General features: G+C 41.7%; 6 protein-coding genes across 6 annotated transcripts; all 6 read left to right on the top strand.

Annotated features, from left to right (window-relative positions):
• Positions 1–1,042: 1,042 nt before the first annotated feature.
• Positions 1,043–2,561, top strand: LOC129589728 (uncharacterized). Its single transcript, XM_055484577.1, has 3 exons — positions 1,043–1,240; positions 1,339–1,626; positions 1,982–2,561. Exons 1-3 carry the CDS (start codon positions 1,184–1,186, stop codon positions 2,225–2,227), a joined length of 591 nt encoding a protein of 196 aa, XP_055340552.1. The 5' UTR covers positions 1,043–1,183; the 3' UTR covers positions 2,228–2,561.
• Positions 2,562–4,791: 2,230 nt separating this feature from the next.
• On the top strand, positions 4,792–5,988 carry LOC129589727 (uncharacterized). Its single transcript, XM_055484576.1, has 4 exons — positions 4,792–4,951; positions 5,009–5,290; positions 5,346–5,594; positions 5,674–5,988. The coding sequence occupies exons 1-4, from the start codon at positions 4,898–4,900 to the stop codon at positions 5,824–5,826; spliced, it is 738 nt and encodes a 245-aa protein (XP_055340551.1). The 5' UTR covers positions 4,792–4,897; the 3' UTR covers positions 5,827–5,988.
• A 2,630-nt stretch (positions 5,989–8,618) lies between these two features.
• LOC129589726 (uncharacterized) lies at positions 8,619–11,116 on the top strand. The gene is made up of 7 exons (XM_055484575.1): positions 8,619–8,786; positions 8,855–9,136; positions 9,207–9,464; positions 9,527–9,805; positions 9,864–10,127; positions 10,190–10,471; positions 10,535–11,116. Exons 1-7 carry the CDS (start codon positions 8,733–8,735, stop codon positions 10,778–10,780), a joined length of 1,665 nt encoding a protein of 554 aa, XP_055340550.1. The 5' UTR covers positions 8,619–8,732; the 3' UTR covers positions 10,781–11,116.
• Positions 11,117–12,237: 1,121 nt separating this feature from the next.
• On the top strand, positions 12,238–13,711 carry LOC129589805 (uncharacterized). The gene is made up of 3 exons (XM_055484683.1): positions 12,238–12,397; positions 12,457–12,741; positions 13,178–13,711. The coding sequence occupies exons 1-3, from the start codon at positions 12,341–12,343 to the stop codon at positions 13,421–13,423; spliced, it is 588 nt and encodes a 195-aa protein (XP_055340658.1). The 5' UTR covers positions 12,238–12,340; the 3' UTR covers positions 13,424–13,711.
• A 2,633-nt stretch (positions 13,712–16,344) lies between these two features.
• Positions 16,345–17,485, top strand: LOC129589825 (uncharacterized). Its single transcript, XM_055484706.1, has 3 exons — positions 16,345–16,464; positions 16,634–16,921; positions 16,984–17,485. The coding sequence occupies exons 1-3, from the start codon at positions 16,408–16,410 to the stop codon at positions 17,227–17,229; spliced, it is 591 nt and encodes a 196-aa protein (XP_055340681.1). The 5' UTR covers positions 16,345–16,407; the 3' UTR covers positions 17,230–17,485.
• A 4,629-nt stretch (positions 17,486–22,114) lies between these two features.
• Positions 22,115–23,613, top strand: LOC129589799 (uncharacterized). Its single transcript, XM_055484674.1, has 3 exons — positions 22,115–22,269; positions 22,333–22,614; positions 23,127–23,613. The coding sequence occupies exons 1-3, from the start codon at positions 22,213–22,215 to the stop codon at positions 23,367–23,369; spliced, it is 582 nt and encodes a 193-aa protein (XP_055340649.1). The 5' UTR covers positions 22,115–22,212; the 3' UTR covers positions 23,370–23,613.
• Positions 23,614–23,653: the final 40 nt, after the last annotated feature.

Here is a 23,653-nt window from a genome sequence, read left to right on the forward strand (position 1 = left end):
TATCAGATTATTGACCTTGTTTTGCTGGTAATTCAAAGCACTAAATCTTCGGAACAAAACCCTAACGCAAAGGTCAATGCTGGATAGAAGAATAAATGTGGCACAATAAATTAAAACTAATTTCATAATTCTTGACTGCCTAGGCAGTCAAGAACATTACTTAACATTACCCTGATGACCACTGTACTGACAAAAGAGGCCTCTTTTGTCAGTACAGTGGTCATCAGGGTAATGTTAAGTCGTAAACTTTTACAATCATATTTAAGTTAATTTACAGTCGGAATTTTATCGCGATCGTATAAACTGATTTTATTAATTAAGAATTATTTATGCCAACGTTTTAATAGCATGCTGCACTCTCTATGAAAGGTTGTTCAACTTAAAACGGGTCAATGGAAAACTTTCATTTAATTTGTGACAGACGTACTAATTTTGCGTTAGTGGAAAGAAAGTTTCAAAGGTCGTTTTTGCATGTTAAATTTAAGACAAAAGCAGGTCCGAATTAATATTCTATTTGTTCATTAACACTCAAGTTCGGATGTTCACGGCTTCGTTTACATTAAAAAACTATGACAATCCACTACGAGCCGATCTGATCACTGACAAGTACGCACTAATATATTTGTGTATGACAAAACGCATCGGCCTAATTTTGTCACCATGGGGTTACTTACTCCCAGTTACACACATCTTGTCATGTTCGGTATTATTAATTGAAATGATACACAACTGATACATTCTTCGCCAATTATCAATTACACACCATTGTTCGATTCTTACTGTGGTGTGTACATCTCCATTATTACGATGTTACGAGTTAAAAATACAGCGCATAAAAACGCAGTATGAACGTATACGACATGCCGGACTATTAGTATCGCCTCGTCCGTCAGCATCGATTTCCAGCTGGTAAAAATGCTTATTAATCATCGCGGTGGGCAGCGGGCTACAACGGACAGTGCAGCATGTTGTCCGTCGTAAACTGCAAAAAACGCGTCGAGCGTCTTAATAATCGAAGAGCGCATATATATAAAGTATTGACGCCGGCTCACAATGGTCATCAGTTGTTCAAACAGCCATTTAATCAGTAATTTATATCACCAGAAGCCAGTATTGTTGCTGTATATCTATTTATACCGCTAATTTATTGATCTTCATTGGTTTTACCATTACCTGATTAACCATGAAGTTTATTTTGGTTTTGGCAGTTTTGATCGGTGCTTGCAGCGCAAAAGCACTGGTAAGCGATATTTTAATGCTTTAATTTTCATCTACTTTGTATATAGATGTTCCATTTTCTATACAGTTATTTTTTAAACTTTTTTTATTTTCATTTAGGATAAAAGAGCAGCTGGTGACCAGAACCCGAAAGTTTTCTCTGCGTTGGACAAACTGCGAGGTGGAGCTAATCGTCAGCTGAGTGTTGATCAGATTCAAGAGCTATGGCTTAGTGTTAAACCTGGTCAAGATTTCCCGTTGATTGCTGAGATTCCCAAAGGAAATGTTGACTGCGCGCAGTTTAAGCAACCCGGTTTCTATGCGGATGTGGATGCCGGTCAATGCCAGGTGTTCCACCGATGTGACGTTAATGGAAACCTCACCAGTTATCTCTGCCCCAACATGACGGTACGCTTAGGGCCACGTTTTAAACAAAGGTCTTTGTACTTACATACTTCATCAATCGATTATGTGTCCGCCGCCGAATACTCGCATTAATTATTGGTTTTGTTTTATTTAAGAAACCATCTTAGATATTTACAAAGTACATAAGTGACAAAGCACGCATTTAATAATAAAGTTTTGCTTTTACGGGCTATGTTTGTTTCACGGTATTTCTGATCGTGCTTTTTAAATTTTGACTAACAAAAAATAATTCACTTACACGGTTTGCAGTATTATAATTGTTGGATACGAATCATACGATCGGTTTCTTTGCTTTTTGACGTAAGAGGAACTGACGATGATGATATTTTATTTACAGTTATTCAATCAAATCACTTTGATTTGCGACTGGTGGTTCAACATTGACTGCAGCCAGGCCAAGCAGTTCTATGACTACTCCAACAGCCGTCTCTACCAGGAAAACCTTGTTCTCTTGGACGACGAACCAGAATACGTAATGCAAGCGAAAGGCGCCGTTCAGACATCAGGCGAAGCTGCTCCAGCGGAAGCCAAACCTAAGAAGAACAAAGGCAAGGCCAAAGCCAAGGCGGCCGCGGCTGAGTAAAAGGTCACTTGGGAACATTACCGGCAAATCCAAAGCACAAAATGTTTACCATGGTACTGCGATGGAAACGTCAAAGAGAACAATAAACAGCAATCCTGGATTGAGCTGTTCCATGTACGCAACACCGACGGTTTTGCCCAGGTATCTCAGCAGTATTTCCTGTATGATGTACTGAATGTTTACAATGGTGATTGTACGTTTCCTGGCTTTGTTTTCTTATTTAAACTAACCTTTCCTGTTAACTGCTTTTCCTATCAAAGCTGGTCTGCTAGTCTTTTTCGTCTCTGCTTCAGCCAACTTCTAAGAAAGTCAGAAAAATAAAACTTTAAAATCGGGAAGAAATTGGGAACTATTTAACTTGATTCGGATAAGGCAGAACCCAGAAAAATCGAAACTAAAACAAAACAACTAAAAAATACGGTAGACACTTGTAGCAAATCGTAACGCCAATATGATATCATGGTTTATATGGTCGTTGAAGAAACTGAATTTATGAAAGTACTCTTCAGTTTAATACGAATACGGCGTGCACCTAGAGTACCCAATAAGCCTGAATCGGTCGCGCATGTTCACACACATTGTACTTTCATAATTAGAAACCTCAAAGGACCTAATTAGCATGAACTATTAATTGCAAACCTATAATGAGAGTCATTCTGGAAGCCACGATGGCGTCGCTCAAAATAAGTAAGATTTGTCAATGCGCAGTCTACAGCCAGGAACATAAATCTTCGGGAAATTTTGGGGCTTGGACGGTTTCCGATAAGGTACACTTCTCCTTCATCGCGATCGCTCAAAAGATAAGGATGAACGTCCAGCCAATTACGCAACCAGGCGTAATCGCAAGCACAGTGAATCTTGCGAATGGCCGCTTGTATTTGAGGTGTGGAGTAGCGTTTCGTCTGCGGACGCGTGTTGTCCTCTCTGGAGTAGAGCAGGCCCGCGTAATTATGTTCCAGTGCGAGTGTTCTTAGCTGCAGGAGATCCTTGAAGGTCTCTGGCTCAATAGATTCAATAGATGTCAGATCAAACTCCAGCATCCCCAGATTTCTGAAGTGGATGAAGTCGTTCTTTTTCACGATAAGACTAAAGCAACTACAAAATCGCAGGCCAAGGAGATTCGACAGTCGTAGCGCTCCAGTACTAGACGTGGCCGCATTATCCCTGCAGTTTCTATAACTCAGCTCGATCACCTGTGCTTTTATGGGATCGACAAGTTCTGGCGTCAGTTGGTAGAGGTCACCACCCTGAATTAGAACAATTACTGCTCGCTGAGGGTTGCTGATGGATATACTAGTGGCAGTGTCTAAAAAATCCTGCAACAATTAACAAAGATATGTAATTACAGTATCCACAAACACTACCAAAGTTACCAACCGTCACACATCAACAAGGAAATCACAGAAAATGTAATAAAACTCCGCAGCATCATGTAATTCATCATCACTCTGGAAAACATTATACTGGTTCTTTCCAACGAGTATATACAGTATTACGGTCCAAAACATCAGTGGTTTTACACTTTAAAGTTATATACTCGTAAATTAACAGAAATGTGGCATGCGGTAAAAGTGCAAGAAGGGTAATCACAGTCTTAAATTCCCAAGATGTTTTTTCTGTAGTGCCTATATGATAAATGTTGCCAAAGTGCTTAGTTTTGCATTACTACTGTATAAAACATATTGAGTAGGATTGTCATTTTGCTGATAATAATCAGGAACACAATCATGAACTTGATCGGGAAAGTCTATAACCTAAAATCTGTTTATGTAGTTGTAAGCGTAATGTGAATTTAATAATTACAGGATTAATAATTAAGTTTGCAGTGTTTTCGTAAATAATTTCAAAATTGATTTGCAATATTGCCTGATAACAAAAAACATTTTTGATAAAGGTTTTAAATTCCTTTAGCCTTCGTAGTATACATTATTTTATTGACCTTGAGTATACGGTACTGGACGGCGTCATCGAAACAATATCAGCAAATCAAACAAAACTGTAATCCCAGTTCTAGCGTGAGGGGACGGTGGCCAAAACCAACTGAGCATTGCCACGCCAAATCTTGTGAACTTGAACGTTGACACAAAAAGGAAGTTGATCGGGATTCGCCTTCACCTCTCTTTAAGTTTTATCACCGGATGCTCGGGTGAGAAATAAATAAAATCGCCATCTGTTCAACATATATAAGGTTAGTTCAGCGTACTGTACAAAACACCTCAGCTAATCGTTAAGGGCGTTCTCTAATTACTGTACCCGTCACAGCTTAATTGCTACATTGCTAAACAGCTCCACGCATGTAAATTGTACAGTAGATGGGCTTTGTCACATATTCAACGTAATTCTTGTCACAGAGTTCGTAATAACTGCAAAAAATGAGCCTAATAGGTTAGCATAACCGCTTTGTTTCACTGCAGGAAGATGTAATTCCCTTACCAAGGAAATTTATTCGATAACCATGACCATAGGCGATGATTTCTTGAACATGATTACTGGGACAAAATTATCCAACCCAGACATAATTTTAAATTTGTGCTCCTAGCTGACACATGCATAAAAGCCGGTTAACGATGTTTAAAGCAGTTTGTTATTGACTTAACACTTTACATTCACCCCATATGTTACGACCGATTGTTTTTCGAAATTTAAAGGAAATAAATTAACTTCGACGCAATGAAAGTGTTCGTTTGCTTGCTGTTGGCTGCAACGCTGAGCCAAGCGAAAGTGGTAAGTCAGCGAGAAACTGAAATCCAGAATTTTACATAACTGAAATGTTTCCAACAGCATAAACGCGCTGCTGGTGATCAGAATCCCAAAGTGTTCTCCGCCTTGGATGTCCTGAGTAACGGCAAGACGAAGCTGGATGCCGGTCAGCGTGCCGAACTGTGGAAGAACGCGCAAGCTGGTCAGGATTATCCCACGCTCACCGCCATCCCGGCTGCCGGTGTCGACTGCGCCTCCGTCAAACCCGGTTTCTACGCTAACGACGGTGTCGGCAAATGCCAGGCTTTTGACCGTTGCGATGTTAATGGCAACCTTACCAGCTACCTGTGCCCCAACATGACAGTAGGATAGTAAACCGTTGAGAGTTTGCCTTATAATTTCTTCGTGACCTTTGTAGCTCTTCAACCAAATTACCCTGATCTGCGATTGGTTCTTCAATGTGGATTGTACCAAAGTCCGTCAGTTCTATGATTATTCCAACAGCCGCCTGTACCAGGAGAATTCGCCCCTGCTGGATGATGAACCGGAATATGTCCAGGTTGCTACCGGTGCTGCAGCATCTTCGTCGAGATCCGCCTCTGGCTCCGTGACCGTCAAGAAGGCCGTCCCCAAGGGAAAACCGAAGCGGGAAGCTAAACACCAAAGGGTGAGGCTTTCAGGGGTGTACAATTTTAATCCTAAGTTTAATACAAAATTCATCGATTCAAAATCTTATATGCTTACAGGAGAAGCGTGACAGTGGCAAACAAGACCACAAGGGCTTTTCTGGTTTCGAATTCATGGCTAGTGGACAGAAGTCACAGAACAAACTTGATGCTGGACAAAAGCTTATCGTAGCAGTAACGTTGCCAGTTGTTCTGATCAAACTTTTGATCTGATATGAATTATTTTTGATGTGTTAAAAATTGTGGACAATCATGTGGTTCGGCGCAACATCCGTACGGCACCAGATTTTGCACACTGGAGCAGCGCAAATATTGTTGTTCGACTCATGATTAGCCATTGTCGATGTGCGAAAGTAATTATAAAATAAAATAATATTATCAGTATAAGGTACTTAAGGTATTAAGTCCAAAATTGTCGTGATATACTGTAAATGTGCAGCAATTGCTATTCATTTTGCGGTCATAAGTGACGATATTATGCGATTAGTGTTGTACAGATAAATTTTTGCTTGTACAGGAATACCCTACTACACGTGGGTATAGTGGAATAATGAGTTTACACTGTATGATTAGAATACGCAGCACGCCGGCATTACACCCAAAATGTATTTATCTGCTCGTAGGATACGTGGCAATTTAAATACTACAAACTACGTATAATAATAATTATAATGCGACGGTATTCAATAATTAATTAATGCAACGGTATAGCCAAATACCTGACTTGAATGTGAAGCTATTTGTCATAATAACAGATTGGAGAGAGCTTTGCATGGTAAATAAATAAATTTTAAAAATAACTTTTTATAATGCGTGCATAGACAAACCTGCACATAAATAAAGTAACGTAAAAACTCATACTAACCGTAAGGTAAGTGTTAGGTACCGGAAAATACAATACCGGACACAGCGCATACAGTACAGTACACGACTACATAAAGCCGCAGGTGTGGTCTTGAAATGTATAAGTGGTGTGGCCGAAAACGTTTTGCCGGCTGAGCGATACTGTCCGCCTTTTTCGTTTGCCGTTGTTTTCAGGCGAATGAATAACAGTGCCGGCTGCGTCTTATTTCAGCGGATACACCGTTCCAGAAAACGGTGCATTATCAAGCGGCTTTAGGAAAAATTTTAAACTACTCGACGGCGCAGGTAGTCTCACCATCAACAGCCATGTTAAAATTGCGCGAACAGGACAATAATATTTAGAAGTAAAAAGGTTTTTGTGCAGCGGAATATAAAGTTACAGATGAGGGTCCTGATACTATTGCACGTAAATAAGAACAGACTGTAAAATTTCGCACAAACACAAAGTATCTGTTTGTGTTCGTAAAACGTAAAGTGAAAACTTTTTCAATATTTTTACCGCAGATAAGCTTACAATTGTTAGTCTTGAAACACAGCTATTTGTTATGCCCGTACCATAACAAGAAGATTGTATGCTGTGTGATGTGTGTCTACTCAGTGTACTCGCGGGAACCAATCAATAATGTTATGAACATGAATTTATTCCGTAGAGTTAATGGTTTTCACTCCGGCTGCGCCGAGCGTTTTTATACCGTGTTTGGCGTATTGCCACGGTGATGTACATGTATGGGAAAGCATGCAACTAAATAGAGAGAGAGAAGCAAAATAAAGACTAAGTAGAGAGAAATTATAGGAAACAGGGAGACGTTATATTTAGCGTGATGCTGGTGATGCTCACCATATTACTAGCATAATCGCGGATCGAAGAAACGCAATGAAACAAAACTGTTAATTTATTAAATACAGAGAAACTATCTCAAACAAAATTAATTTGAGCAAAATTTGAGAATTCAAAATTTTTGAAAATAAATTTAATACAAACAAAAGTTCACATCGTGACCGCCTGGTACGTAAGAACACTACCATCAGGATCGATTGTTATTAAAACCAGCCTATAACACTAGCACAATAGTACTGAATTAAATTACGTATATTTTAGAAGTTGAAGTTATTAGAAGGCATTGCTGATCCATAATATAAGTAATGCCGTCCTGAAGATAGTCACCGTGGTGGTGTATAAGATTTTTCCCTTTTTCCCAAAATTGCGATGGTAATGAACTTGTCAAAATTGATCGATATACCACACGCAGCGAGACAAGATCGTCGGACGGTGCAGCCACCGAGAGGTACAAAAAACAGTGCGATGGACTTGCAAATCTTTGCCGGAAGCTAGCCTATGGAAATCGGAAACGGCGCCAATCTAATCAATGCGGCTGTCTGCAGTCATAAAAAATTCCAAAAACAGAAACAAAAACAGGAGCAAAACAAAACAAAATTATTTTATTCTCAAAAAAATGTATCTGTAATTATACGACACTAACGACAGCAACAATTAATGTTCAAAGGCACTGAGCTTGTCATTTTTTTTTACAGATAATTATCGCAGTAAAAGTGCTGTATAAGTAGTCGATACAACGCAAGAGAATTATGAAATAATTATTAATTACGGCTAGCTGCCAATATTACAGCATCCTATTGTCTTTATTACTAATACATAACTACAGAATGTAGCTACCGTTATATGCAGGATACACTTTCGAAACAATTAACGTAACCTACACGCTTGAACAACGGAAATTCAGTATAAACGACACACAGAAAATTTTGGTGCTAATAATTAATTGCGGCTATAGGCCAATTCTTCAGTCGTCAGTCGTCATTAATCGGACAAAATTATCGAACCAGAGTAAATCTTAAAATCTATTGTTTTCGCCATGGCATGCATGAAATAATCACAGAGAACGGACAAAATTTACCGAATTCTGCTTCAGACAGTGCCATTTTTATGCTTTGCATAGGTGATTAGCGCTGCCACTTACCATACGCGTCTAATGAGAATACATTAATACACGATTAATGCGTATCCGTTCGTTAACATTCGATTACCTGCACTACTTTCCTCAGACACGGCGTTCATTCGTGCTCAGCCAACAAGTCTCCATAAGCTTGTTCAAGACAATAAAAATTTGGTATATAACCCAACTGTGACTGCAACTACCATCGTCATCTACTGCTCAGTTCTCCTTTCCCACTTTGATTTCGCCTTTTGAAACCGTTTTCACCTATAAAGTAATAAAAAGCATAGCATTTGCATAATGAGGGTGTTTGTCTGCTTATTATCCGTTGTGGCGGTGTGCCATGCTGGCGTGGTAAGTTGCTTTATTATTTGGTAATCTGGGGATCCACCCATGATGTTAAGGCGTGACCTTTCTTTTAGTACAAACGCGCAGCTGGCGATCAGAACCCTAAGGTGTACTCCGCCTTGGACGTGTTGAGCAACGGCAAGACTAAGCTGGATGCCGGTCAACGTGCTGAGCTGTACAAAGCCGCCCAAGCCGGTCAGGACTACCCCACCCTCGCCGTGATTCCCAAGGCCGGTGTTGACTGTGCCTCAGTCAAGCCTGGTTTCTATGCTAACGATGGCGAAGGCAAATGCCAGGCTTTCGATCGTTGTGACGTCAACGGCAACCTCACCAGCTACCTGTGCCCCAACATGACGGTATGCTTGTTATAAGTGTCGACTAAATATGTTTTCAAAAAATGTAGATTATTGTTCGACGCCCTTGTAGCTGTTCAACCAAATCACACTGATCTGCGATTGGTTCTTCAACGTTGACTGCACCAAGGTCCGCCAGTTCTATGACTACTCCAACAGCCGTCTGTACCAAGAGAACTCTCCTCTCTTGGACGACGAACCAGACTACGTTGTGGTTGCCACTGGAGCTGCTGAATCCTCCTCCTCTGCCTCTGCTTCTGGCTCAGTGACCATCAAGAAGACCGTCTCCGTAAAGGGCAAACCAAAGCGGGAATTCGATGAGCATCAGATCGTACGTGGTTCAGCCTTTATATAATGCTTCGACAAACTTTACCAGTTTGCATTTGTCTGCAGGAAAAGCGTGCTGCTGGCCAGAGCCCCAAAGTGTTCTCCGCCCTCGATGACCTCAGCGGTGGAAAGACCAAATTGGATGCTGGACAGCGTCAGGACATCTACAAGAACGCCCAAGCCGGCCAAGATTTCCCCACCCTGTCCGCCATTCCCGCTGCTGGTGTTGACTGCGGCAGCGTCAAGCCTGGTTTCTATGCCAACGATGGTGCCGGCAAGTGCCAGTCCTTCGATCGTTGCGACGTTAACGGAAACCTGACCAGCTACCTGTGCCCCAACATGACGGTATCATTTTTGTAACCAACCACGCTAAACACGCTCTGACGATCTAATATCATTTCAGCTCTTCAACCAAATCACCCTGATCTGCGACTGGTTCTTCAACGTTGACTGCTCCAAGGCTCGCCAGTACTATGACTACTCCAACAGCCGTCTGTACCAGGAGAACTCTGTCCTGTTGGATGACGAGCCAGACTACGTCCAGATTGCCACTGGTGCTTCTTCCTCGTCTGCCTCCGCCTCTGGTTCCGTGACCATCAAAAAGACCGTCTCCGTAAAGGGCAAGCCCAAGCGTGAATTCGACGAGCACGAAGAGCACCACGACATTGTAAAACAAATCCTAGCTGCGTTGCAAATGGATGTAAGGTAATATTATATATGTAACTACAGGAAAAGCGTGCTGCTGGCGACCAGAACCCCAAAGTTTTCTCCGCTTTGGATGCCCTGAGCAACGGCAAGACTAAACTCGATGCCGGTCAGCGCGCTGAGCTGTACAAAGCCGCCCAAGCCGGTCAAGACTACCCCACTCTCTCCGTGATCCCCAAAGCCGGTGTTGACTGTGCCTCCGTCAAACCTGGTTTCTATGCTAACGATGGCGAAGGCAAATGCCAGGCTTTCGACCGTTGTGATGTCAACGGAAACCTCACCAGCTATCTGTGCCCCAATATGACCGTAAGTGTCACACTGAGCCGTCAGATGACAGCGTTCGTTGAACCCGGTGTGTCTGTTTTGCAGCTGTTCAACCAGATCACTCTGATCTGCGACTGGTTCTTCAATGTTGACTGCACCAAGGTCCGCCAGTTCTATGACTACTCCAACAGCCGCCTGTACGTTGAAGGATCTCCTCTCCTGGATGACGAACCAGACTATGTGCAGATCGCCACTGGTGCTGCTGAATCCTCTGCCTCGGGATCCGCATCGGCCTCCGGGTCCGTGACCATCAAGAAGACTGTCGTCAAGAAGGGTGGCAAGAAGGCCTAAATAGTTCCCGCTGGTTGGATGTAAATTGGGGCTTTAATTTATTTTTCCTGCTTGTTAACACGACGCCGTTGCCACTAATGATCTGTAAAGCTGGCCGGCCTTTGTTTAATGAAATTTCTTTTCTAATCCGCGCTTTTTCCCTGGTTCTGCTGTATGTAACCATTATGTTTGTAATGATCTAACCGGCGCACATTCGATGCAGTTTAATTCATTTTTCGAATGAGTTTGAATGTTTTTGATGGCGTGGACAGATAAGCTCAATGATGTGCACTGTGAATCAAGTAATAAGCAGATCTGAATGCCAAATGAACGAAAGAATAAAATTTATTACAGCAATCTGGTCTTCGGCTAGCACGCCTTGCATTCATAACGAAATGCTCTAACAATTAAAGGCGGCTGCAGCTTCGGTAAAAGAAGCTTTCGTATGTAATAAAAATAATAAGATGTGATAAACATAAACCGCAATGTAATTATACACACCTTTAACTAGCTTTTTCTCGCGGAATAATCCGTTGGTCGCTGTTGCACCATGCAGGTTCGTTGTCTGTTAATTAGACCATCCGTGCCACCGCACAGACGCATGTATTACTGTACTCGTAAACTTATTTATCCGTATGATGAAATCGGTAAATCCGTAGTACTCTTTGTTTAGCAATTAACGTCGTTTTAAAAATTAGGTTGATACACGAACGCAATAAGATTAAAATATTTGTTACATTCTAAGATCACAGCAATCAATCTTATTACAGCATTGGCATTTTAATACTGGACAGTGGACCACCATCAACTGCAACTGCGAAATGGAAAATTCTACAATGTTATCTGAATTGAACCGGTATTATTGTTATTGTACTACAGCAGCAGCAGAATTGTTCTCGTGACAGATTTGTCAGCAATTTCAGGAAGCTGATTCGTTCTTGTTCTATAAAATTTTTATCACGGTTTGCCTCGCCATAAAAATATTGTTATAATTAATTATTTTATATGCGGGCAAGTTAGAAATTACAATTTGATCGTTTCTTACGAACGGCACGGCACGCTTGACCACCAACTGGCGCTTTGACAAAGACGGCACTACGCTCTGGTAAACAACACTTTGTCACTCGGTTGTCTTGCAAATCTGACAAAGACCCAATTCAGTACATCTTTATGGGCCATCGATGACACAAGTACGCTCAGATCCAAATGAATATTTCGCCAATAAATCTCACCATCTTCTCTTATTCTACAACTGTCACCGTTGTATTGCAACGCATTTTTTCTGCGTGTTGAAATTTATTAGCGCTACAATGATCCGTACGGAATTTTGCAACGGACTCTGTAACAGTGTAATCGATGCTGTCCGTCAACACTAATCCGGCTAATTTATCCACTGACCATTTCAGGGCCAGTATGTCCGACGCATCTTATTAACGAAAGTGATAGTCAATCATGTAACCGCTGGGCACCCAAATGAAAGCATTCATGTATAAATAAGCGAAGCGTGATGCGAATTAAACATCGTTCGGATTACTTCTTTCTTCGGTTAATTTCTCAACACTCCCTGATCTCGCTGCAACCATGAAAATTCTCGGATTACTCCTCCTTTCCGCGGCACTCTGCAGTGCCAAATCATTGGTGGGTATGACGGATATTTTCTACCGGCATTGGTAACCTTTTCGGTTGGGTTGATGCAGAATAAGCGGGCGTCGGGCCAAAGCCCTAAAGTCTTCTCGGCTTTGGATGTCCTGCGGGGTGGAGCTAACCGGCAACTGAGCGTGGACCAGATCCAGGAGCTGTGGCTTAGCGCCAAACCCGGCCAGGATTTCCCGTTGATCGCTGAACTCCCCAAAGCCTCTGTTGACTGTGCGTCGTTCCATCAGCCGGGATTCTATGCCGACGCTGATGCCGGTCAGTGTCAAGTATTCCACCGTTGCGATGTCAACGGCAACTTGACCAGCTACTTGTGCCCGAACATGACCGTAAGTGTGTCACCACACGTTTTATAGATTAACGCTTCTGCAGTAAGCGCAGCCGTAAATGTTCTTGCGCAGTTAATATATATCGTATTAATGTTATATCTTGCGCAGTTAATATATATTAATGTTATATCTTGCCCAGTTAATATATGTTTCACTAACAAAACTTTCTGCTGTGTACTTATTTATATGTGCCGAATGTACCAAAATACACAATGCATTACAGTATATAAATACTTTCAAACGCGCAATAGTTATTGTTTTCCTACTTCAGTTTAATTTAGTTTATTATGTATTGTGACTTGGTTAAGCCGAAAAGCTCACGCCGGTATGACTAAGTTTTGATTAGGATTTTCCCATCTGGTACTCGCAAACTAATTTTCCATTATGGCATAAAACAATTTTTATGAAGCTTTTTATATTTTACCTCTTTTTGCAGTTGTTCAACCAAATTACACTGGTCTGTGACTGGTGGTTCAACATTGACTGCACCCAAGCCAAGAATTTCTACGACTACTCCAACAGCCGGTTGTACCAGGAAGGAGTTGTTCTGCTGGATGACGAACCCGAATACACCATGGCCATCACAGGAGCGGCCGCCCAGGCACCGTCCCCTGCGGGCGGCAGCGCCAGTGGTGGTAAGAAGAAGGGAGGCAAGAAGAAGTCCAAAGCCGCGGCTCAGTAATCCGGAATCCGCCCTGATACTGTTTAGCGAAACTCGAAACTAAAGTTTTGTACCAATGAATCAAATGGTTGCAGGCAGCCATGATACAGCATACTTTGAACCTACATAATTGGTGATAAGTGTTATGCTCTGTTTGTGCATTTATATAAATTTTTTTAAACGTGCATCTTTGTACTCGTATCATTGAAACGCATCCTTATTCGATGATAAGGATAATACATAAACTGCAATCTTTTTTCGAAGTGGTAACGCTTTTTTTCATGATGCGCACATTCAAAAAAATTAAAAAAAAGACTTTCTTAAGAACATAACATAAAGGGATAGGGGAAATTAACAGCCTGTTTTAGGGAAAATTGTACAGTGCAGGACTGCATAATTATAAAATCCTCAAACCATCCATGGTTAGCAGATTTTCGTACGTATATTTTATGTGACACCGGAGTAATGCAGTGTAAGGTCAGCGCCGACTGGAACTGGAGTGTTTGGTATACCGTAATTAACCCTCAAGGCAGAACTGCTTTGGCGTTGAAATCGATGCTCTGACTGCCATAGTTAATTATTAATCCGCAGCATAACACTATGTACGAGGTGTTTCGCAAATTTCACCCAGTTATAACATATACATGCAGTTAAAATTAAAAGAATACTATTTACGATTATATTCATACCGAAACTGGATTTCGCTAATTAGTTAACACTTCAAAATTTAATATAAGATGGTTTCTTTCACAACACAATGCTCTGGCACTCAGCCTGGAAGGCAGCCGTTTCTATCTACCGGAAATCAAAGAAGTTGAGAAAATGCAGTCTATCGGACTCAACTGCCTAAAACATTAAGCTGTGTGCCACTGGCAATTTTTCTGGCACCCAAAAGATCGCGCATAGTTTACAAAGCGGATAAGCGTGGAAAGTAGCGGTACGAGTTACTCGATAGAATTTGTAAAATTATGTTTTCAGTTGCGCTCATCGTTAGCAAATAACGTGCAATTTCAGTTCTTGAGTTTTGCATTTCGACTTTAAAATATCACTTCCGGATACTATGCGGAGGTAGGTTTCCAGTCTGTTTTTCTTCTGAAGCGTTGCACGGAGGCAATCCGGGTTTTTGCAAAATATTTGTACGTGTTTGCTCCGATATTTAAAGAACCATCGTTTGTTTGCGTGGAGTAGCTCGGGAATTAATTTTTTCCGAATAAGTGTGGCGAGGCCAGCAGATGCTGAGTCGCAGTCCATCGCCGATTCTGTAAGTACTTGACCGAAACTCCAACGCACATATGCTTTGAAGTAAAAACATGCACGGTATGGAGCATGTTTAGCTTGCATCTTCCCCTTCTATAATGTATAAAACCACAGCCGTATTTTGCAATTACTTTTCAGTAATTTGCAAAGCTTGTGACAACTAAATTAATGCTTAAAATTAAAGTTCGACTAATATGTTGGCAGGTAAAGGCCTACTCTAGGAGAAAGTAGCAAAGTCAAGTGCGGCTGGCCGGCTGACCACATACAAAGTGATACAGTACATGACGATGGACATACCATCGTCTGGTGGAGGATTTACCGGCAATGTGACATATTACTTGAAGGTAACCAGTTTTCAAATTATGATTTTTTATTCCGGACTTATTACAGACACAGCCAATAAAAAAGAAGCTAACGTGTTGTACGTAATTGGTTAATTATTTGTAAACTGATAATCACTAATACAATACTTAATTATTACAACGTTGCTAGTTTTGCACAGATTGAAGCTTCTGCGGGAAAGTACATCCAAGTAAACGCTCTGGTAACGGTCGACGGAAAAAAAGATTTGCAAAGCGTTAAGGCGACGACAAAGATCAGGATATTTCAGCGGGATTTTGATATCTAAAAGCTGTTTTTGGGCGCAAACTAATCGGATCCGTGAATACCTACACTCGTGCCGAATTGTAATTAAATCTTGCGTTGCTGGTTGACCGATGCTCTAGAAACGATTTAAGATTTATTTAATTTTAGTGCATTTTACGCTTTTTGATGCATCGATGAAAGTTTTGCAGTAGTACGAAGTACGAACTACGTGTACAAAAATCACGATCGAATTCATGCTGCGATTGTCGCCAAAAACAGTGCTAAAATATATGTGTTTCACCTACGCGTAGAGCATATTCAGGGCCGATGGAAGTACAGCACAGACAACTTCATCTCTGCATAAAAATTAAAATGATTTTTCAGTTATTTAAAAGCATTTCTATATTCCATCCCATTGTAAAAATTATTGATTACGCAACGAAGGCGCGCTGCTTACTTTACATATGTTTTTGCTACTTTGCTCCTCTTTTTAATTTGTGCAGGCTTATATTATCTGGTGTACAGATATAATGCTACCACTTTGCAATATACGTCGTCGAAGAGTAATCTATCATATTTAAATTCGAACGGCAAATATACAGAATTCCAAACCGACAACTAGATAGCCGAAACGTGCCTTTGACAGGTTGCACTGCAAATAGCAATTTAGGAAAATAGCGGGTTATCATCAGCAGATGTCGTTCTCATCAGTGATTTTTGCACCAAATTTGTAATTACTTCCATTATGTCGTTAACACTGACCACCAGCTCGTGATTCGGCTCACCATATCAATAATAACAAAATGCATCGCCGACAATGGCAAAGCAGGCAACCTTGATGGACTTTCTGATAAGTATAGTATGACTGCTGTGGAGAATCATTCCGATTACGTCCGCCAAGCATCCGTTAATTGGTGACTCGGTAGCGTCCGTTAGCATTATTACACTATACTTTGACACTGCCGGGTGTTGATTTCAGGGTCGCGCGATAATTACACATGTAGTTACTTGGCACCGTTCACACAAGTCATCTCAACACTTAATGCATATACAAGTATAAAAGATGTCACGGAACGAAGAAAAATTAAGCAATCCCTCTTAGCATTCACTTCTCCGTTCTCATAGGATCTTATACGACATTTATTGATAGCTACTGCATCACGATGAAGTACATAATCGTGTCTGTTCTGTTTGTTGGATTATGCCACGCCAAAACGTTGGTAAGCTTCGAGTTAGCTATTCTTCTCCGGTATTACTTCGATTACTTATCGTGCGGGATTCGAAGGTGAAACGTTATGTGTCTGGTTAAATGAGCGAAAGGTCACGTTATGCAATTGATATGCGGTATATTCTGTAACGTAAAAATAGTTAACTAATTTATTTGTTTAGGTAAAACGCGCCCCTTCCGCTCAAAGCCCCAAGGTTTTCTCAGCCTTAGATGTGCTGAGAGGCGGGGCCAATCGGCAGCTCGGTGTTGACCAGATCCAAGAGTTGTGGCTAAATGTTAAACCCGGTCAAGATTTCCCGCTCATCGCTGAGATCCCCAAAGCCAGCGTCGACTGTGCAAAATTCAATCAACCCGGCTTCTATGCGGATGTTGACGCTGGGCAATGTCAGGTCTTCCATCGCTGTGATATTAACGGGAATTTGACCAGCTATCTGTGCCCCAACATGACGGTATAAAAAACGCTTTTTAACAGATACACCGACACACTAAATTTGCACTTTTGATTTTGCAGCTGTTTAACCAAATTACGCTGGTATGCGACTGGTGGTTCAATATTGACTGCGCTCAAGCCAAACAGTTTTACGATTACTCTAACAGCCGCCTGTATCAAGAGGGTGTGGCTCTTCTGGATGACGAACCAGACTACACCATGGCCATTACCGGAGCGGCGCAACAGATGCTTGCTGCGAAGGACTCTTCCGGTGGGAGCTCCGGTGGAAAGAAGAAGAGAAAGCACAAGAAATCCCGTGAACAGTAACTGTGAATTGTCGGTGCGCACAATTTTACCATTATATACTGACTGCTGGCCGGCAGCATTAATGGTTACCGTTTAATTTCTCAATTATAAGTACCGCTGCATGTGTTCTGTTTATTTGATGCAAGAGGATTGCGGTTTTCTAGTCATAAGCTGGCGAATGATGTGACAATCGGGCGCTTAGTTTTACAGAAGTGACCGACTGATTATCGTGTCAGGTGTCCACCTTTTGCCTGTGAATAAACGTTAAAAGCAGCTGCATGGGTCGTAAAGCCCCAGTGACGGTGAGTCCTCAGAGTTAAGCCTGCATTTATTTCGCTGAAAGGCTACGGTGAAAGAGATCTGATATCCACGTGATACTCGCTTCAAATTAGTGCTCACCGTTTCTTGATATGCTTTGATTAGCGTATCTCACTTTTTAGCCAAATTGCCCAAATACGGCGCTTCTTATGCTTGCAGCCGGATTTGGGGTTTGTCGTATTTGCAGTTTTGCATACACTAGTGGGTCATCTGGAAAATTTGTAGCACGTACTCCGTATGACAGTACTGCACAATACGGAAAAGTTTCGTCTGACTCGCGTTTTCTTTGGGCCTGTAGCCATAATTTTGTTAAAAGGAACTGGCTTCCGACAGCTGGCAAACCACAACACTTATCGTCGACTTCTTGTTGGTATGTTGTTGTTTCATCGTTGATTGTCTTCGATTCGACCTTAACAACGAAAACGGATATAGTTTGATAAGGTACAAATCGGCAAGGCAGATGGCTATAGTGACCGCTTAGGTTTCGACCTTGACGTTATGGCACGCTGCGCGAGTAGCCAGTAGCCATATGAGGAAGTAGCATACTGCAATATGACCTGTTTTGGCTCAGAAGTTTATAACAGTGCACTACCCAGTACGTGGTACGCTTTCAAGCTCACGATGGAGAGTGTTGTGAATCATGTCCGTGGTTCACTTTCACTGTAAGGAGAGGGGAAGAATCATATTTTTGTCCATAGCCTGTGATCTTTGGTTAGCCAGGCGTATTTAAAGAAATCAGTTTCTACAGATGCCCTACGTAGGTATCAATGAATTAGCGTAAAAATATTAATGACAGTAACGGAGATATGTAATGGAGCGGGAGTTTCTTACTGCTGCGACCTGCAAGCGACGAAAAACGACAGATTTCGTTTCAAGTCGCAAATCACAAACATGCGGAGATAAAGTAAAGTCCGTAAAGGCTAACGAGTAACGAGTAGTATCCACGGTCGCGAACAAAACCGTATGTTATCGGATAATCACGTTGTCAGGTACAAAGAGTCATACTCAGGCAATCGTTGAAACAGTTATGGTAAGCAACACAACGGTTAACATTTACTAGGCGCTAAGCAGCAGTAAGTAATCCACAAAATTTGTGGATTATTATATAACAGTAGTATACGTCCACAAATTACGCGCGGCCGAACTTGCGGAGGCTGATAATCCACATGATAGGATCGAACAGAATTTGCAGCATAAACAACGTATGAAGATACTGGACTACAGTGAACAGCGTCATGGCTGCCTCTTTACTGGCAAACCATTGGTAGAAGAATGTAGCGGCAAGTGGTAACCAGCAGATTATTACACTAATCGTTGTGAAGGTCAAAATCAGAAAAGGGCGAACGATGTTGCGCTCTTTAACACTTGGCTGCTTTTGCACTCCGACCACATGTTCCCTGTGGTGCTTCTGTATTTCTACAGAGGTCACCGGCAAGCTATCGTCAAGGTTCTTGTTAAAAGCGCTGATTCTCTTAATTTGCTTAAACCTGAACCGTTTTATAATGACGAATACGTATATTCCGATAATGCAAAACAGTGGAGCAAAACGATTAAAAACACTATCAAATTTCATGTAGTATAAATACGCATTTGGTGGTCCGAAACACACAACCGATCCGCCTGGCTTAGGTTGATAATGAATAGGCATGTACAAGATAAATCCCGGCAATTTCAGGATATGTACGTACACAAATGTGGCGCAACAGATGATAACCGCGACCTTTTTGGTGTGATATACCCGGTAATGATGCGGGAATTGCAGCGCCCAAAAGCGATTCAGTGCGATCAACAAATGGCAGATAACCGGGAATTGCGGCATCAGCCACTGAAAATAGCCCAAAACCGTGCAGATGGTGAAACCCAACGATTGAATATCCAAGCCGCAAAATTCACTGAGAAATAGTAGCGGTGATGCACCCGTTACGTAGATCGTGTTTATGATGAATAAAAACAAAAGGTAAACTGTGAAATGGTTGATGTAAGAAGGTTTGACCATGTGGACAACCAGAAGGGCCCGCGCTCAAGCTCTGACTCTGACTCAGACTCTGACCGCTCAAACTCTGACTCTGACTACTCAAAGTCTGACTCTGACTGTCCAAACTCTGACTCTGACTGAATAACCTAAGAATAACTTGAGAAACCTAAGAATCCTAAGAAACCTAAGAAACCTAAGAAACCTAAGAAACTTAAGAAACCTAAGAAACCTAAGAAACCTAAGAAACCTATTAAGAAACCTAAGAAACCTTCAGAGTCAGAGTCAGACTTTGAGTAGTCAGAGTCAGAGTTTGAGTGGTCAGAATCAGAGTCAGAGTTGGAGTCTAGGCCAACCAGGGCCCAGGCCCAGGGCCAAGGGCCACATTGAGGCATAGTGAAGAGAGTGCAATGAAAACACGAATGCAAAATAACGGCGTGGTGTGTCCGCGTACCGGAAGTGCGCTCCAGTCGAATGTCGTGTTTGTCGTTTGGTTAACTGTACTTGTCATTTTCAGGTTTTAAAGGCTGAGTTTGCGAACTTGTGCAGCGAGTAACTGTTGCAACAGAAAGCACAACTCGAAAATGTCGCAAACACCTACTTACATGCTTAATTAATCATAAAATGCCCTTTCCCGTGCAAGGCGTGGGAGGATTCCATCGTCTCATCCTTTTTCAGTAAACAGTTAATGTCATTTACCGCCCAAGTCAAGGACAAAGAATGTCACTCAACCTCGTACGATTCGAAGATAATCACGCAAAGTATCTGCAGCAGAATAAAATAAATTACGTAATTGTGCACTGTTTTACACAACTGAACGGAAATATTTACCCATAAGCTACAGACGTAGTATAAAAATTCTTCTTTCGAATAAAAGCACTAACCATTCCTGAAATTATCAAAAGATTGCAAGAGGTGATGTAATTGAGACTTACGTAGGTGTACTGACTCAAGAGCGCTACGCCGTATGTAATAAAACAAAACTCGATTTACTATGCGTACTTCTGAGGTATCACAGAAAATATTGTATGAATTGTAATGAATGGATTTGCGTGTACGACATCGTACGACAAAATGCGTAATTCGCTGCTAAAGTTGCAAGGTCTCTAGTTACAACGGAACCGAAGAGGAACCAACAAAATGCGACCTGGAGATTGAGGGTACCGTTGTCAAAGCGAACCTTGTCTGGGTAGCGATAACACGAGGTCGGATGGTTTGATCTAATTCCTTTTTGCAGTGGTGGGGCAGTTGTGGGGGGTGACGTGCTGGGACATTGTGGCTGTCTTTTACCACCCTAGCCCAAAGAAAGCCGGTAGCACAACACATATGAAGCTGACGACAGCAACGCCGGAAATATGCCTTCGTCGAGGATGAGACATACCCTCTGTTCACTACCACCGCATTAGATCTTGCAGAGTACATCACATCGATAATCTGTTTAAGCAAGCAGAAACTGCGTTCACAATATATTGCGAACAAAGCCGGCGCGGTCGTGGTGTGAGGAGTTTTCTCTTAGTTAAGACCGGTACAGAAATCACTGACAGTAATGATCTCGCCACTTATTTTTCGTATTTTATAACAAGCAGAAATTTTGAAATCAAAATTGATTTTGCAAAGTATGTAGAGTACATTTGTGCGCAGCCTCTGAACGCTAATGAAATTGGTGCGCAGCCTTTCTTAATTTGGCCTTACGTGAAAATTACTTTTATTTATAAAATGTTAGTGAAGTTAGAGCTACTTTGTATCTGCAACAAAAGAGTAAAACGAGACGTCGAGGTTAGGCAAATTTGGTGCAGGCACGGTATCAAAGAGCCGTTGTTCTGCTGTACACTGTGGTTTGGGGCACCTTTTACGTGAAATCGGCACAAATGGAATTTTGATTAGCCTTATAAAACGATTATGAAGAGTTCTAACATGTTATGTATACATGAACTGGAAAATTGTTCAAAAACTAATATTCGAAAAGCACAGACTCTCTGTTACACTTAGCTTTCTGAATAACATTGCCAGATTTTATGTAAGGAAATTACTAGAAGATCTGTCGAAATCAAAAATTTTGACATAACTTGAGAACACACTATACGACGGTATTTATTTGGAACTGCACATTAAATCCTCATAAACGTCTCCGCACTTGATCTTGTGCTAAAACGCTCACTGATAGGTCGAGAATCGAGATCGTAATAATTTTAATATGCGCATAATTAGTCAACGCTTAGATGTACTCAACATGATACATCTACACAGGTAAGCCAAGTCCATTAAAATCACTGATCGCTTTGTTCACGACAAATTATATGCTGCTCCAGTTTCGCTTTCGCGTTCTATTATACCACCTGCGCCGATCATCTGGCTTCGATCAACAGCGCATACAGCCGAAAAAACAACATGGCCGATAATTAGCGCTTTCATATTCTTTAGCGCATCTTTATGTGGAGCAATAGCATAATTCCATGGCGTTCAGAGTGGCAGTTCAGTATGCACACCGGCATAGCGCCACTGTCCGCGGGTCAACTTCGCTGTGTCTCTGTGCAGTGTATGTATGCCAACAGACCACCGATGGACGAACGCCGTGCATCTTCGGCGCCACTCGAAAAGCATAAGGGTGATATAAAATGTTTGTGTTGTTTTGACAAAGAGCATCACATCATCTTTTGCCACTTTCCGCACTTTTTCCTATCTTCAAGCCAAAGCCCGCGCCAAACCGAAGTACCATGAAATCCGCCATCTTTTTCGCCCTCTGTGTGGTGGTCTGCAGTGCCCGCACCCTGGTACGCGTAGAAACGATTTAAAATTTTCTGACGCAGTAAATAAATTCTCTTCGTCATTTGCAGGACAAACGGGCTAGCGATCAGAACCCCAAAGTTTTCTCCGCCTTGGACAAACTCAGGGGAGGCGCCAACAAGGCTTTGAGCGTAGATCAGATCCAGGAATTGTGGTTGAATGTCAAGCCCGGCCAAGATTTCCCTCTCATTGCCACCATTCCCAAAGCCAACGTAGACTGTGCCTCAGTCAAGCCAGGTTTCTATGCTAACGATGGCGAAGGCAAATGCCAGGCTTTCGATCGTTGCGACGTCAACGGAAACTTGACCAGCTACCTGTGCCCCAACATGACGGTAAGTGACTGGGTTTGCCGGCAACTTTCGTTTTGCACCGAGGACCGAGGTCATACCGGTGTAAAATTATTTTTTGCGAAAATAAACTGATTCGTACTTTGCTGCATCCTTTTGAACCTATTAATTTTATTAGTTTTAGATTTTCGCTAATAATTTTACCAAAAGAAATTAAGAAATTAACACCAAGTAGGAGTGCATTTTACGGTTAACTTCAGTATCCGTATGAACAGAGTACACTTCAAAGTATTCACGGCATACTTGAAAATGAAAATTTTAGATCAGAATAACAATACCGTACTAAGAGGAATTTATTATGTCGTCAAAGAACGTCTATGTGAAAAGTTGAATGTAGTCCTGCAAAACGTACCTAAAGGCTTATTATACGAGTATTATGATATTAGAAACTTTTGTGCTGTTGTAAGAAGATTACACAATACTCCGTTAATTTTCACACCTTCGAAAATAACCGCGCGCATCTTACCATGTCACAGTCTTGTTCCTTTTATTTACAGCTGTTCAACCAGATCACCTTGATCTGCGATTGGTGGTTCAACATTGACTGCTCGCAAGCCCGCTCTTTCTACGACTACACCAACTCCCGCCTGTATGTCGAGGGAGCCGTGCTGTTGGATGATGAACCCGATTACGTCATGGCCTCCACCGGTGCCGTCGCTGCTGCGTCTGGCGATGCTGCTCCCAAGGCTGCCAAGAAGAGCGGCGGCAAAAAGGGCAGCAAGAAGAACAAGGCTGAATAGATGACCTTCATCGCTAAGCAGAATTAACTGGATTACTGGAGTTTAAATTTTGTGATACTAAAATTGACAGTACATGTACAAAGGAAGTTTTCGTTTTGCTAATTCAGTGCGCATGGTTGCAGGCGGCCATGCCGCTCCTAACCGCTTTGCATAATACTAATTGTTAACGAGTAATATTGATCTTGGAATTAGGGCAAATCATAGCAATGACACAGAACTAATAAAAATAAACTGTGTTAATGAACTTTCGCGACTTGGTTAAGGGGAATTAGCTTGCACTAATC

The sequence above is a fragment of the Paramacrobiotus metropolitanus genome, unplaced genomic scaffold (genome assembly GCF_019649055.1).
Source record: "Paramacrobiotus metropolitanus isolate TYO unplaced genomic scaffold, Prichtersi_v1.0 Parri_scaffold0000037, whole genome shotgun sequence".
In the NCBI taxonomy this organism is placed as follows: domain Eukaryota; kingdom Metazoa; phylum Tardigrada; class Eutardigrada; order Parachela; family Macrobiotidae; genus Paramacrobiotus; species Paramacrobiotus metropolitanus.

Coding starts and splice junctions, on each gene's coding strand:
- LOC129589825 (XM_055484706.1), top strand. CDS start 16,408: ATGAAGTACATAATCGTGTCTGTTCTGTTTGTTGGATTATGCCACGCC. Junction 16,465..16,633: donor TATGCCACGCCAAAACGTTG/GTAAGCTTCGAG, acceptor TTATTTGTTTAG/GTAAAACGCGCCCCTTCCGC. Junction 16,922..16,983: donor ATCTGTGCCCCAACATGACG/GTATAAAAAACG, acceptor TTGATTTTGCAG/CTGTTTAACCAAATTACGCT.
- LOC129589805 (XM_055484683.1), top strand. CDS start 12,341: ATGAAAATTCTCGGATTACTCCTCCTTTCCGCGGCACTCTGCAGTGCC. Junction 12,398..12,456: donor TCTGCAGTGCCAAATCATTG/GTGGGTATGACG, acceptor GGGTTGATGCAG/AATAAGCGGGCGTCGGGCCA. Junction 12,742..13,177: donor ACTTGTGCCCGAACATGACC/GTAAGTGTGTCA, acceptor CTCTTTTTGCAG/TTGTTCAACCAAATTACACT.
- LOC129589726 (XM_055484575.1), top strand. CDS start 8,733: ATGAGGGTGTTTGTCTGCTTATTATCCGTTGTGGCGGTGTGCCATGCT. Junction 9,137..9,206: donor ACCTGTGCCCCAACATGACG/GTATGCTTGTTA, acceptor ACGCCCTTGTAG/CTGTTCAACCAAATCACACT. Junction 9,806..9,863: donor ACCTGTGCCCCAACATGACG/GTATCATTTTTG, acceptor ATATCATTTCAG/CTCTTCAACCAAATCACCCT.
- LOC129589728 (XM_055484577.1), top strand. CDS start 1,184: ATGAAGTTTATTTTGGTTTTGGCAGTTTTGATCGGTGCTTGCAGCGCA. Junction 1,241..1,338: donor CTTGCAGCGCAAAAGCACTG/GTAAGCGATATT, acceptor ATTTTCATTTAG/GATAAAAGAGCAGCTGGTGA. Junction 1,627..1,981: donor ATCTCTGCCCCAACATGACG/GTACGCTTAGGG, acceptor TTTTATTTACAG/TTATTCAATCAAATCACTTT.
- LOC129589727 (XM_055484576.1), top strand. CDS start 4,898: ATGAAAGTGTTCGTTTGCTTGCTGTTGGCTGCAACGCTGAGCCAAGCG. Junction 5,291..5,345: donor ACCTGTGCCCCAACATGACA/GTAGGATAGTAA, acceptor TGACCTTTGTAG/CTCTTCAACCAAATTACCCT. Junction 5,595..5,673: donor GGGAAGCTAAACACCAAAGG/GTGAGGCTTTCA, acceptor ATATGCTTACAG/GAGAAGCGTGACAGTGGCAA.
- LOC129589799 (XM_055484674.1), top strand. CDS start 22,213: ATGAAATCCGCCATCTTTTTCGCCCTCTGTGTGGTGGTCTGCAGTGCC. Junction 22,270..22,332: donor TCTGCAGTGCCCGCACCCTG/GTACGCGTAGAA, acceptor CGTCATTTGCAG/GACAAACGGGCTAGCGATCA. Junction 22,615..23,126: donor ACCTGTGCCCCAACATGACG/GTAAGTGACTGG, acceptor TTTTATTTACAG/CTGTTCAACCAGATCACCTT.